The 11,313-nt window shown below is 44.7% G+C and overlaps 1 protein-coding gene across 13 annotated transcripts in view; it reads left to right on the forward strand.

Moving 5' to 3' along the window:
- Positions 1–11,071, forward strand: part of NPL (N-acetylneuraminate pyruvate lyase) — a 33,091-nt gene extending 22,020 nt beyond the window's left edge. For 7 of the 13 annotated variants that reach the window (XM_067001801.1, XM_067001802.1, XM_067001798.1 and 4 more), the window contains 11 exons: positions 1,153–1,225; positions 2,581–2,654; positions 3,738–3,825; positions 4,598–4,655; positions 4,749–4,824; positions 6,367–6,459; positions 7,202–7,350; positions 7,547–7,593; positions 8,524–8,608; positions 9,438–9,477; positions 10,654–11,071. In XM_067001801.1, the coding sequence (XP_066857902.1) occupies positions 1,153–1,225; positions 2,581–2,654; positions 3,738–3,825; positions 4,598–4,655; positions 4,749–4,824; positions 6,367–6,459; positions 7,202–7,350; positions 7,547–7,593; positions 8,524–8,608; positions 9,438–9,477; positions 10,654–10,805 (935 nt within the window). In that variant the 3' untranslated portion in view covers positions 10,806–11,071. Of the gene's footprint in view, positions 1–37; positions 183–240; positions 710–760; positions 910–1,152; positions 1,226–2,580; positions 2,655–3,737; positions 3,826–4,597; positions 4,656–4,748; positions 4,825–6,366; positions 6,460–7,201; positions 7,351–7,546; positions 7,594–8,523; positions 8,609–9,437; positions 9,478–10,653 lie in introns of those variants that run through there. The other 6 variants (XM_067001804.1, XM_048073440.2, XM_048073442.2 and 3 more) reach the window with 6 other exon arrangements.
- Positions 11,072–11,313: the final 242 nt, after the last annotated feature.

The raw sequence follows: 11,313 nt of genomic DNA on the forward strand, positions 1-11,313 counted from the left end.
AAGCGACTCCACCGCTGCCCTGGGCAGCCTGTTCCAGTGCCTAACCACCCCTTCCGTGAAGAAGTTTCTTCCCCACATCTAATCTAAGCCATGGCACGAGACCGACACCCTCCTCACTGCAGCCTCCTGTCAGGGAGTTGCAGAGCACGATGCGGTCTTCCCTCGGTCTCTTCTGCTCCAGAGTAAGCAGCCCCAGTTCCCTCAGTCCTCCCAACTCTGGTTTTCTGTCCTTCTGGTAGAGAGGGGCTCAAAACTGCACACAGGGCTCGAGGTGCGGGCTCACTGCCCAAGTACACAGGGGCAATCGCTTCCCGACCGTGCCGGCCATGCTATTCCTGATACAAGCCAGGCTGCCCTCGGCCCCCTTGGCCGCCTGGCTCATGGCCAGCCGCCTGTTGACCACCACCCCCTCGTCCTTTTCTACCGGGCAACTTCCCTGCCCCAACCCTGCGCTGCTGCGTGGGGCTGTTGTGACCGAAGTGCAGCCCCTCGCTGAATGCCATGCGATTGCACTTTGGTATTTCAGAAGAAATCCGCCCCGAATCTCCCCACCGCGCCCCGGCCGCCCCCAGCTCGGGGGGGGGGGGGGTGCAGCCTGCGGCCTCTGCCTCCCGGCGGCAGGCCCGGCCCCGCCGCGGGGCGGGCTGAGGCGGAGCGGAGCGGGGCCCCCCCCACTGCCGCCGCGGAGCCGCCGGGGAGGTGAGGGGAGGTGAGGGGAGAGGAGGGGAGGGGAGCCGGGGGGAGCCGAGCGGCCTCGGGGGCTCTGGGGGCGGCCTGGGCGCGGGCCCCGCTCGGCCCTCAGCCCGCCCCGCTGCAGGCCGCCGGCCCGCGGGGTCGCTGTGCTGCGGGGCGCTGTGGGCTCGCTGCGAGCTGTTTATTCTGTGCCGGGCATGCGGCAGAGCGTAATCTGTATGTCGGGAAGGAAGATAGATGTCCAAATTGCAGCAGCACTTATTGCGCCCGTTCCTCTCCTGGGATGGTGCCGCCTGCAGCAAGCTGTTAAAATTGTCTCCAAGTGCTGTTCTCAGCCCAAAATAATGCCCTCGCGAAGTCCACTTTTTCTGAACTTTGCCTGTCCAGTTTTGTTGTTAACTGAAGTGAGTTGAAAGAAAGCTTAAAGGTGGGAATCACTTTTATCTCTTCCTTTTCCAGACAGCTCAATGACACCCGGAAAGAAGCTCGAGGGTCTCGTGGCAGCTACCATCACTCCCATGACTCCCGATGGGTAAGCGTTACCTCGCGTCACGGCGTGGAGCGTTGTCAAATTGCTCTGTCGACTGTTCCCTGAAAACACCGCTCTCCTCCTTTTTTACTGGGAACAGATCAGATCTGGTGGGTTTTTAAATCAGATCTCTGATGAGGGAGGAAACTTCTAGGTGAGAAACTGCTCTCCAGGTTCCCCTAGCCTCTGTGTCCTCCTGTTCCCCAGCAAGTGCTGTAGGTCAGGGTTTGGAGAGTTTGGATCGGTCTTTCACCCGCTTTTCTATTGTTTTGGTAGATGCAAATTAAATCACAGTAAGGTCGCATGAATAGAGTATTTTCAAACTTAAGGCAAATCACAGTCCTGATTAGAAGAGCTCTTGTGAATTGGGCAATAATTGTTTACATCTGATGTCCGTTTACACTTTTCTTACCCCTGGCTATCTTATGCAAGCTTATAAGTGTATACATGTGTGCACAGAATTAGTTTAAACTGGAAGAAAATATTGCAAGGATTGCACAGTTCCAAAAATAACATCAAATCAAGAGCTGAAATTCTGCCTTCCTCAAAGAAATGATGATAAACAGATGCGTCCTTACTGTGTTTTGATGTTGCAAGATAGACTTGTTTGGAATCAGGAAAGGACCCTGAGCTTCTCTGACTTGTCAAGATCTGTTTGTGTTTCTGAGGGAGAAGGTTGAGAGTTGCTAATACATTCTGAATATAAGCCTTTACTTTTGAAAAATACTGTAAAGCAGGGTACTATCACAGTAAGGGAACTCATTTGCATTGCAATCACTGCTTAGTTCCTTAATTTAAAGGAAACTTGTTTCTGATTTCATTTGTTATTACTACTTGAATTTATTGCAACATGGTATGTGGAGAGTAGAAATGTATGGAGACAGCAAAGGAATATTACACACTGATAAACAAAATAAATTTGCTCTGGAGAGGAAATAAATCTAGAATTCAGTTCCCGTTGTTTGTCAGGGAAGTCTGTTGCTTTCCTCATTTTTTAATGAGAGAGAGAGAGAGAAAGAGGTCAAAGACACATGCAACAGACACCATTAAACAGTCTGTGTAAAGCAGTTACAAGTATAGTTTAATTGTTTGCTAGCATGTGCACAAATATATTTGTGGTCTCAAGGAACTCTTGGTTCCCCTAACAGTCCAAAAGGTTTGAGTTTGCCTAATTTATTGTGGAATGTAACACATGCTGAAGGTGTCATACCTTGGGGTATTTGTGTGTGTACAAATCCAAGACGTCAGAAATACATGTCTTTATTTTTGATTACTGAATCTCTAAGTTTAAAATTTCTGTGAATAGAGACTTACAGTTGCTGAGGCTCCTAAGGTTGCTGCGGTTCCTTTCATTTCAGACAAGTCAATCTTTCAGTGATTCGCCAATATGTGGATTATCTGGTAAGCGAGCAGAATGTGAAGAACATCTTTGGTAAGTTTTTTGTTTTGTTTTGTTTTGTTTTGTTTTTTTTCCACAGAAACTGTGTTATGTCCCTTTTGCCTGTATGGCAAACCTATGATATCTTGCCTGATAAGAGCTGTAATGGGAGGGACTGTGGATATGGGATCATCAGTGATGTTTATATTCATCAGTGGAAAGAGTGTAAGCAATACTTAAGAGATCTGCTTTTGCCTACGCACCGTTTCTGTGCGGGGTAAAATAAGTGTTGCCTTCATACAGTGACTGGATGAAGCAATGAATGGATAATGCTCTGCTGGCAGACAAGACTCAATTGAATGATTCTTCCCGTTGACCAAGCAGGATATAATCATCTGACTTAAATAACATCCGCTCAGCATTTCAGAGAATCCGATGGGCTCATCAAAGCCAAGTGAGCTTCTCTAAGGAGCCCTCTGATGCACTGGGTGATAGCGGAGTGGTCACTGCTTTCATCCTTCTCTTCTGCCTCCATCTAAGGGGCTGCTGCCAGGGCTTAGGGGTGGCTGGATAGATAATACAGCATCTGCTAAACCACATCTGTTCACAGCCTGGTGTACTTTAGTAAGCTGAAGCCAGTGCTGAGATTTCTGTTTGAAATTTCAGTTGGAGTGGCAGAATGAAAAATGGAGCGTGCTAGTGACTTCAGCTGTCTGTTTAATCTGTTGTTTTGTGACTGAGCATACTGACATTTCCTTCTGTTCAAGAGGTGCTTTAGCCTCAGATACATGGTTCCACTCACCAAATTTCAGACTTTTTCCTTGGAGTGGAGAAATGACAGTCCCTCTACCTGGCTAGCTGCTTGTCCCTTTGTGCACTTGTCTCATTGCTGGGGGAAGAAGGTTTAACAGTTTAGCAGTTTCAGCAGCTGAAACACCCAGGTTTTGGATGCAAGCATTTAGCAATGATAACGCTGTAATCCCCTTGCAGATGCTGGTGCGGACCACTGTTATCTTAAAATGAATTGGAGGAAATATAATTCTGCTTAATTTAATCAAAATTGTCAGTACTTGCCTTCAGGAAAAGCAATGCCTGTAGGCCAGGCCTCAGCAACTGTGTTGTATTGTGTTGAAACAGTGAATGGCACCACAGGAGAAGGCCTGTCCCTTAGCATCCAGGAGAGGAAGCAGTTGGCAGAAGAATGGGTGCGCCAAGGAAAAGACAAGTGAGTAGCTGAGAGGAAACAGGGGAATTCTAAATCTCATGTCATTATATAGGCTTGCTTAAGACATGTATAGCCAGGAAAAAAAACGTTTGATGATAGCTTTTTTTTTTCCTTTGTGTATTTTGTTGTTGGGCTTTATTCCCCAGCTCCTTTACCACAGAAGCCTGCTTTTTTGTCGCTGCCAGTTAGCTGGTATCCATTCCTACTCCTTGGGGAGCTTGTAAGAGTGCTCCTCTTCGGTACACTGAAGGATGGAGGGAAAGAAAGGGCTATTTAAAGCCCTGTGAGCATTTCTTAACCTTTTAATATATTCATTAAATTATTTGGTATGGGGGAAGCTGTGGTGTAAAGTGTGCAAAGTCAGCGGCAAAAGAAGGAACTCAACCTGTATCTTCAGCCATGTGTCTAAGTGCAAGTCTCTGTCTCCTGCACCTATTGTAGTCTTTCTATCACTTACCTCTGCCTTCTCCTTAGTTGCTGCCAGAAGATGTGGAGAGAAGGAGGTGTTTTGGAGTAGGAGGGAGATAGTGAGCAATAAACTGATGTGAAGGCTTACGGTCTGTGTGGATCTAAAGGTGAAACACAGAAACAGGACTGATGGACTGGAACCTGGAAAATACTCTTGGCAGGATCAGGCAGGCAAAGGTGCTGCTGTCTTTTAATTTAGCCCAGTGAAGTTCTTGTTCTGTGGCTTCCTGGTCTGAACTGATTCATTTAGGCAGACTGATATTTTTCACCATCACTAAAACCTTCTGAATTTGTTCTTGTGCAGACTAGATCATGTGATCGTTCATGTGGGAGCACTAAGTCTACCAGAGTCCCAAGACCTGGTGTGTATATGATACAATTCCTTTTCACTATGTGTGTAATAAGTAAAAAAAAGCAGATGTACCTTCAGGTGTTTTCTGTTCTCTCTTTCATAGGCAAGACACGCAGCAGCCATAGGTGCTAGTGGTATTGCTGTAATAGCCCCCTTCTTCTTCAAACCCACAAACAAAGGTGAGTAGATGTGATTGCCAGACCTCCTGAGGCCCTGTTCTATTGCCCTCAAGCCACTAGCAGCATTTTTTGGCAAAAGAGAGCTCAAGAACTCTGAGGACCAGTGATGATAATACTGCTCCTTGTGGAGGAAGCGTGGCTTTCCTCTGAGAAGTAGAGGAGTTTCCAGCTGGTTGCAAGATTTCTCTTCCAAATTCCACATCGTGAAGGATATTCTGAAAGGGTGGGCACTTCAGCTGTGCAGTAATCCTTTATCATAGCTCTCTCATGTGCTCTCTTCCTTCTTTGGAAAATATTCTGGTGGTAATATTTGTACACCTGTGCCATGTCTGGCACCATGAGAAAACAAAACCTAAAAGGAGAATGTTGTTTTTCAAGGATGGTCTTCAAGAAGTCTCACAATAAAAAGTGTGAAGGATGTCATTTGGGATACATTTTGTTAGCGTGTTGTGAAAAGAGGAGTTGCTCATTGAAAGAGTAGTTAACTACCCTGCTGTCTTAAAATAGAGCACTGAGTTTGGGCTTGATCTGGGCTGCTCTAGAAAGCAGTCAGTTCTGTGCTGACCCTTGGTGGACACTGACCAACTCAATAAGCTGTTGATACAGCAGTGGCCCTTGTTATTGAGGTGATGTTTGTGACTTTGTGGCATACCTCTGCCCCTAGCAGCGTTATCCATCTCTTGGTTCTGTGCACCTAAGGTTACCTCAAAACTTACAAATTGAGTGGTTTTGCTTTCAACATGATGAACATAATGTAAAAGAACCACATGATGTGAAGATTTGTAATAGAAATGTTAAATTTTGTCTGGATTAATTATGAATGGAATCGTTTATATGAAAGCACCAGAAGAAACAGGAGTGGATTGCCAGGATGGCTGGAATTGATAGCCAAGGACACAATCAGTGGCAATCAAACTGGTAAGCACAGAGGAACAGCACAAAGATTAGCAGAAGGTCTTTGCTGTGATTGATTGTAGTAGGATGACAGCAAGGTTTCAGCACATGGCTCTTTGACTTTATTCTTCCTGCTAGGCCAATGCAAAGATTGCCTAAGGTTTATGTATGATGCAATGAAAAGATTCTCGGGAAGAACGTAAACTGTAATAACTCTGATTCCTAAAATGGTGCAAAAAAAGTTGTTGAGGGGCCTGTTTGCTATCACCAGTTGAGCAGAACCCCAGTGAGGTGGATGTGAACTTCCTCCCTTGTCCTCTGTGTTGTGCACAAGTGGGAGAGACCACTTGGTCTGGTGTTTGAAGTCCTGAAGTTTGGATGTGTGAGAGTATGTATTTCTGTAAGAGAATGAGTGTGAGTTACTGAAATCAGTTTGGTTTGAAATAAACACCTTTGCCTTGCCTAGGGTCTTCCACTGAGTTCTGTTACGGTTGATTTTTGTGATGTGTGCAGGTTTTTATATTATTGGCTGTGCAGGCTATGCGAGCTGTGGATGGCCTGTCCCCAGACCCTGTCTGCTGTGCATCTGAACTCTTTCACTGCGGCTAGTCTCCTTGTCTTACAGGGTGCTTGGTTGTTTTCTTCCAGATGAACTGGTTGCTTTCTTACAGAAAGTTGCATCTGAAGCCTCTGGGGTTCCATTTTATTACTATCACATTCCTCCTCTGACGGGTGTAAAGAGTAAGTACTTCTTAGCTCTTCCTGAGCCCCTGAGGAACCCCAGCAGCTGGGGTGACTGGTCTGCGAGCAGTACAGGGCTGCTGCTTGGCATCCTGCCCCAAAATGGGAGGTGAATCCAAGACTGGAAACTGAAGAAGTTGAATTCTTCTACACCGGAAAAGGTCACTGCTGCTGATTTTGTGACACCCGGAATGGAGGAGGTGATGCTGACTATGGCTTTGCAATTAGTGTGGGCAAGGATAGATAATTGCCCTGGGTAACCACAGTTAGATCCCAGTTTTTGCAAGACAGTGAACACCATTTCTCTTGGTATCCTCTCAGTGCATTGTCATGTTCATTAGTACATTTCATGTGAAACCTGAGCCTTAATATTTAGCAGAGGAATAAGGAATAGAATACAGATCGTAAGTTGTTTGCCCTAGGCATCAGGTTATGTGGTGTTTCTGGCTGTATGAATTTATATTTATTCTTTGTTGTCAGTTCGTTGCTCAATTTTCACTTATCCAGGGTTTTTATTTCTGATCTGGCAAAAGGAATGTTTCAGAGAAAATACCTTTTTTGTAACTTCGGGAAGTAATGACATTGAAGTTGTCTGATGGCTCGGTTTAGAACTATATAGTTTACCAAGCTTAGGCCAAAAGTGATTAACTTGTAAATATTAAGTCTACCACTTGGGGAGGAAACAAGGAAATCTCCCAGAGCAGGGATGTGTTTCTTCATGTGAGGTTGCTGTTATGCGCAGTTCGTGTTGAAGAGTTGCTGGATGGAATAAGAGAGCAGATCCCCACCTTCCAGGGTGTGAAGTTTAGTGACACAGACCTCTTGGACCTTGCACAGTGTATAAACAAGAATGAGAGCGAACAGTTTGCATTTCTCTATGGGGTGGATGAGGTAAGAGGCTCCCCTTTAAAGTACTTCTTCTAAGGCATTCTCTTGCTTCAGCCTTGAGGAAAAAAATAATCCTGGACATTCAGTGCCAGATAGTTTTGCTATGCCTTCCCCCCCCCCCCCCCCCCCCTTTTTTTTTCCCTCTTTCTTTTGTTAAATGAAGTAAAAATGTTCTCTTTCTCCCCACATGCCAAACTAGCAACTGTTGGGTGCACTGGCAGTAGGGGCAAATGGAGCAGTTGGAAGGTCAGTACGTCTTGGACTCCTGTCCCCCTCCCACACACACCTTACTGGTGTGTCTTCCACTGTCTGCACGGCGGTTCTGTGACTGTCCTGTCACGGACCTGGGGGATTCTCTGGGGTAAAGCTGCACAGTACAGAACAGACAGCCAAGCTAGCTCCAGTGCTAATGTTGGGACTGCCGTATCATCTGGGACCTCAGAGTGGGTTAGTTTAGGTGATTATTGCTGCAGTCTGTAAGCTGACCATAGAATCATTCAGGTGGGAAAAGATCTCTAAGATCATCTTGTCCAACCTTTAACCTAGTACTAAAGTCCACCACTAAACCATGCTACTAAGTCTACCCCTAGGTTTCAACATATTTCTTTATGCTCATGGCAGCTTTTCAAAGTAGGAAATCACTTTTATCTTCACTATATGGATAAGGAACCAAAACCCAGAAAGGTAAAAATGATTTACTTTGGTTCACATGAGAAGTCTGTGAGGAAATGGGCTCTGCAACAATGCTTGCTGACTTTTTCTGATTTGACTTCTGCCCCTTGTACTAGGCTTTGAGGTTGCTTAAATGAATTCCTGCATGCCACCTTAGCTTTTAGTAGATGATCCATTAAAAGAACAAATAACTGGAAAGTTTGTGTTCTGAACTTAGTACAGTTAGTATGCTGAACTTCAGTATTGCCCAATTATTTCTTTTTATTTGTAATTTTGAAAAATAATCCTGTTTGGAAAGAACTGGGGAGAGAAATCTGATCTCTTAAACTCTTCCATAGGGCTTGCATACTTCTGATGCTTGACTATTAACCATTCATAGACTGCAGGAAGGTAACAATGGCATTCTGATAATGTCAATAGGGAATGCTTATGGCTACTTTGTTTCAGTGGTGCTAAGCTCCCCCTTTGCATTTACTAATTGGTTTGTTTGTTTGTCTTTGGCAGCACATACAACTATTTGGGTAGAAAAACCAATCTGATGTTGCAAGCTTTTGCAAAGCCAGACCATGCGTTAGCACAAAAGTATCAGGTACAGTATTTTTGCTGTCCCTACTAGGATTCTTTCTCCTTTAACTATGCTGGGAGTGCTTTTTTCTATGTGGTTTTGTCACCCATACACTGAGATACCTTTGTTAAAGTAAATTTCTTTCAATTCCAACCCTCTGCTTATTATTCACCTCTCCCTGCATTTTGACCAGTCCTTACTGACTGACTTTTAACTATGACTTCTTTACTTATCCTTCAACACTTAGATCTCATCTATGCAGAGCAGGCAATGGCCTGGCCTTTTTCCTTGAACAAGTCCACAGTGGCCAAGCCCCTTGGCTAGGAATATTCCGGTGATAGCTTACATGAGGTAATGCAGAAAGCTGTCCCAAATCAGCTCAGCTCTGACCCCTCCTGGTCTTGGGCTGCTTGAAGGTTTTTGAGGAGTTCTGAGCAATCAGTGTACAAACTATACTCAGTGTTTTAATGGCCCGTTGGGACATTTGATGCATCCTTCTTTTGCCTTAAAATAGAAATGACTGCAAGATGAACGTCTAAAGGACATCTGATCTATTCAGATTTAAAATCTTTAGAGCCTGTTATGAGACTTGCCAGTATTCTCAGACTGCTTGCAGCAAGAGACAGCCTGAGCATTAGTAATGAGACTGAGACTGATGGCTTTCTAATAGCCACCCCTACCTCCCCTATTCCACTGGAGTAGAGTTAGTATTTCACACAGGCTGGCTAGGTGGCCAAGGGCTTTTCTTAAAGCTGTGCAACAATTGCATGTAATGTAAATATCATAATAGCTCTAGGTGCTTTTACATCTCAAAATTTGAAGGGGTGAGTAAGCTGCTGTTTGTCTATTCTAGTTTCTCATTGGGGAATTTCTCAACTTTGTCATCAAACTAGGTAAGTTATACACTGCCCTTGTCCCTTCTTATATCTTAAAATGCAGACTCAATGCTCCAGAAATTCTCCTACTGCTGTACCCTCAGAATTTCCTTCCTGAAAGATTTCACAATGAGAAACTGTTGCTTATGCAGTTTCCTGAGTTGATAGCAGCTGGGAGCTCAAAGGGAGCTGACCAAGCATCCCTGACAGAACCCACTCTCACTTCCTTCCTTCTGCTGCAAAAAGAGCTTCAAAGCTGTGACTCTCTGTGATTTTACTTTTTTCTTATCCTATTTCTGTGTTTGGTTTGTTTTGCCTTTTTTTTTTTTTTTTCATTTTCTGCCTCCAAAAGCCCGTTTTAACATCGTTTCTGGAGAGTCATTTTTCAGAAGTGGTGATGCCCAAGTAGGATAACACGGCTCTGATACTTGTCTCTCCTTCCTTGCTGTAATTAAAGATTAATCCTGTTCCAGGCTGTATAAGGCCAAAGTATTCTGAAATGGAATGATTTTTAAAAACAAAACAAAGTTGTAATATAAAAAGCAATTTAAAGCAACCAAGCCAGAGTATTGGAGGGAGACTGGGATGTTTCATGGTTTTCACATAATGAATAGAATGGTCTGACATGCTTTTGCTATACATATTGTATATAAACCCTGATGAATCTGGCTGAGCTTTCAGGTTAAAAGTCAGAGGAAGTGCTCAGGGATGCATAAGAAGACTTGAGATATGGACAGGTAGGTCCCCTGAAGTTTCCCGTAGAGGTTTAAGCAGGTGCCTGGTGTCACTGCCACACGCCGGCAGGATGTTACCACTCCCAAGGCTTTATTCTGTGTGAGTACTCTGTAGGTTGCATCAGAGATAGCTATGAGGCTGCAAATGTTGGGTTGCAAAAAGTAGAGTGGATGTCTGAGAAAATACTTTGCCCCTCTATATGTAGAAGGGAAACAATAGTAGTATCAGTATATTAAATAAACAAGTGTAATAAGTAGGCATAATTTTCACTGTAATGTCTTTCCCGCCTGCAAACATGATCATCTCTTCTTCATTGCACTGTTCTCACTTCCGAGAAGCGCTTAAAGCCTGGATGATGGCAGGTCACACTGTATGCTCCTGCTTTTTCGACACCTACATAGAGACTGGTTTGAGTGAAATGATCTGTAAGTGACCTGATTTTTGCTTTCATCTGCCCAGGTTTTGGTGTTGCACAGACGAAAGCTGTAATGACTTTTGTTTCTGGCATCCCCATGGGACCTCCCCGGCCTCCGCTTGTTAATGCCTCTGAGGAGTTCATTGCCAAGGCCAAAGCCAAGCTGGATAGCATCGCGTGGCCTGATGGTGACTGACTTCACTCCCTTTTCGGTCTGGAAGTAGAGGCTCCTTTTCTGGGATTCACCATCACTCGGCACATTCCCCAGGAGATGGTTTGGCTGTAATTTCTTTCAGGGAGTTGGCAGCGTGCCTGAGCCTCATCCTGGCGCAGCTGGCACATGCGTAGCTGCCTTCTTGTGTAACTCTGCTCTGCTGCCCTGGAGCTCTGCATTGCCCAGGACCGGCTGGTGTCTTCAAAAAAAAATATATATATAAAAAAATAAAAAAGCTAGTTTCTCCAGTGGAGGGATCCTGACTCCTTTTTTCTCAGAAGGAGGAAGGTCTGTCTGTACCTCCCTCCACTTAGACCATGTTTTGTCTTCCCTTCCTGAGCATCTTCAGCACTAGTGTGTTTTTAAACACTACTCTGTTTTAAACACTGCTCTTTTAAACATCTGCTTGCTCAGGCTGGTGTTTCATTGTTTGTCACAAGGTCATTGGGACACCGATTGTTCCTCCTCTCGTTGCCTTTGCACGCCTTCA

The sequence above is a fragment of the Anser cygnoides genome, chromosome 8, assembly GCF_040182565.1.
Source record: "Anser cygnoides isolate HZ-2024a breed goose chromosome 8, Taihu_goose_T2T_genome, whole genome shotgun sequence".
In the NCBI taxonomy this organism is placed as follows: domain Eukaryota; kingdom Metazoa; phylum Chordata; class Aves; order Anseriformes; family Anatidae; genus Anser; species Anser cygnoides.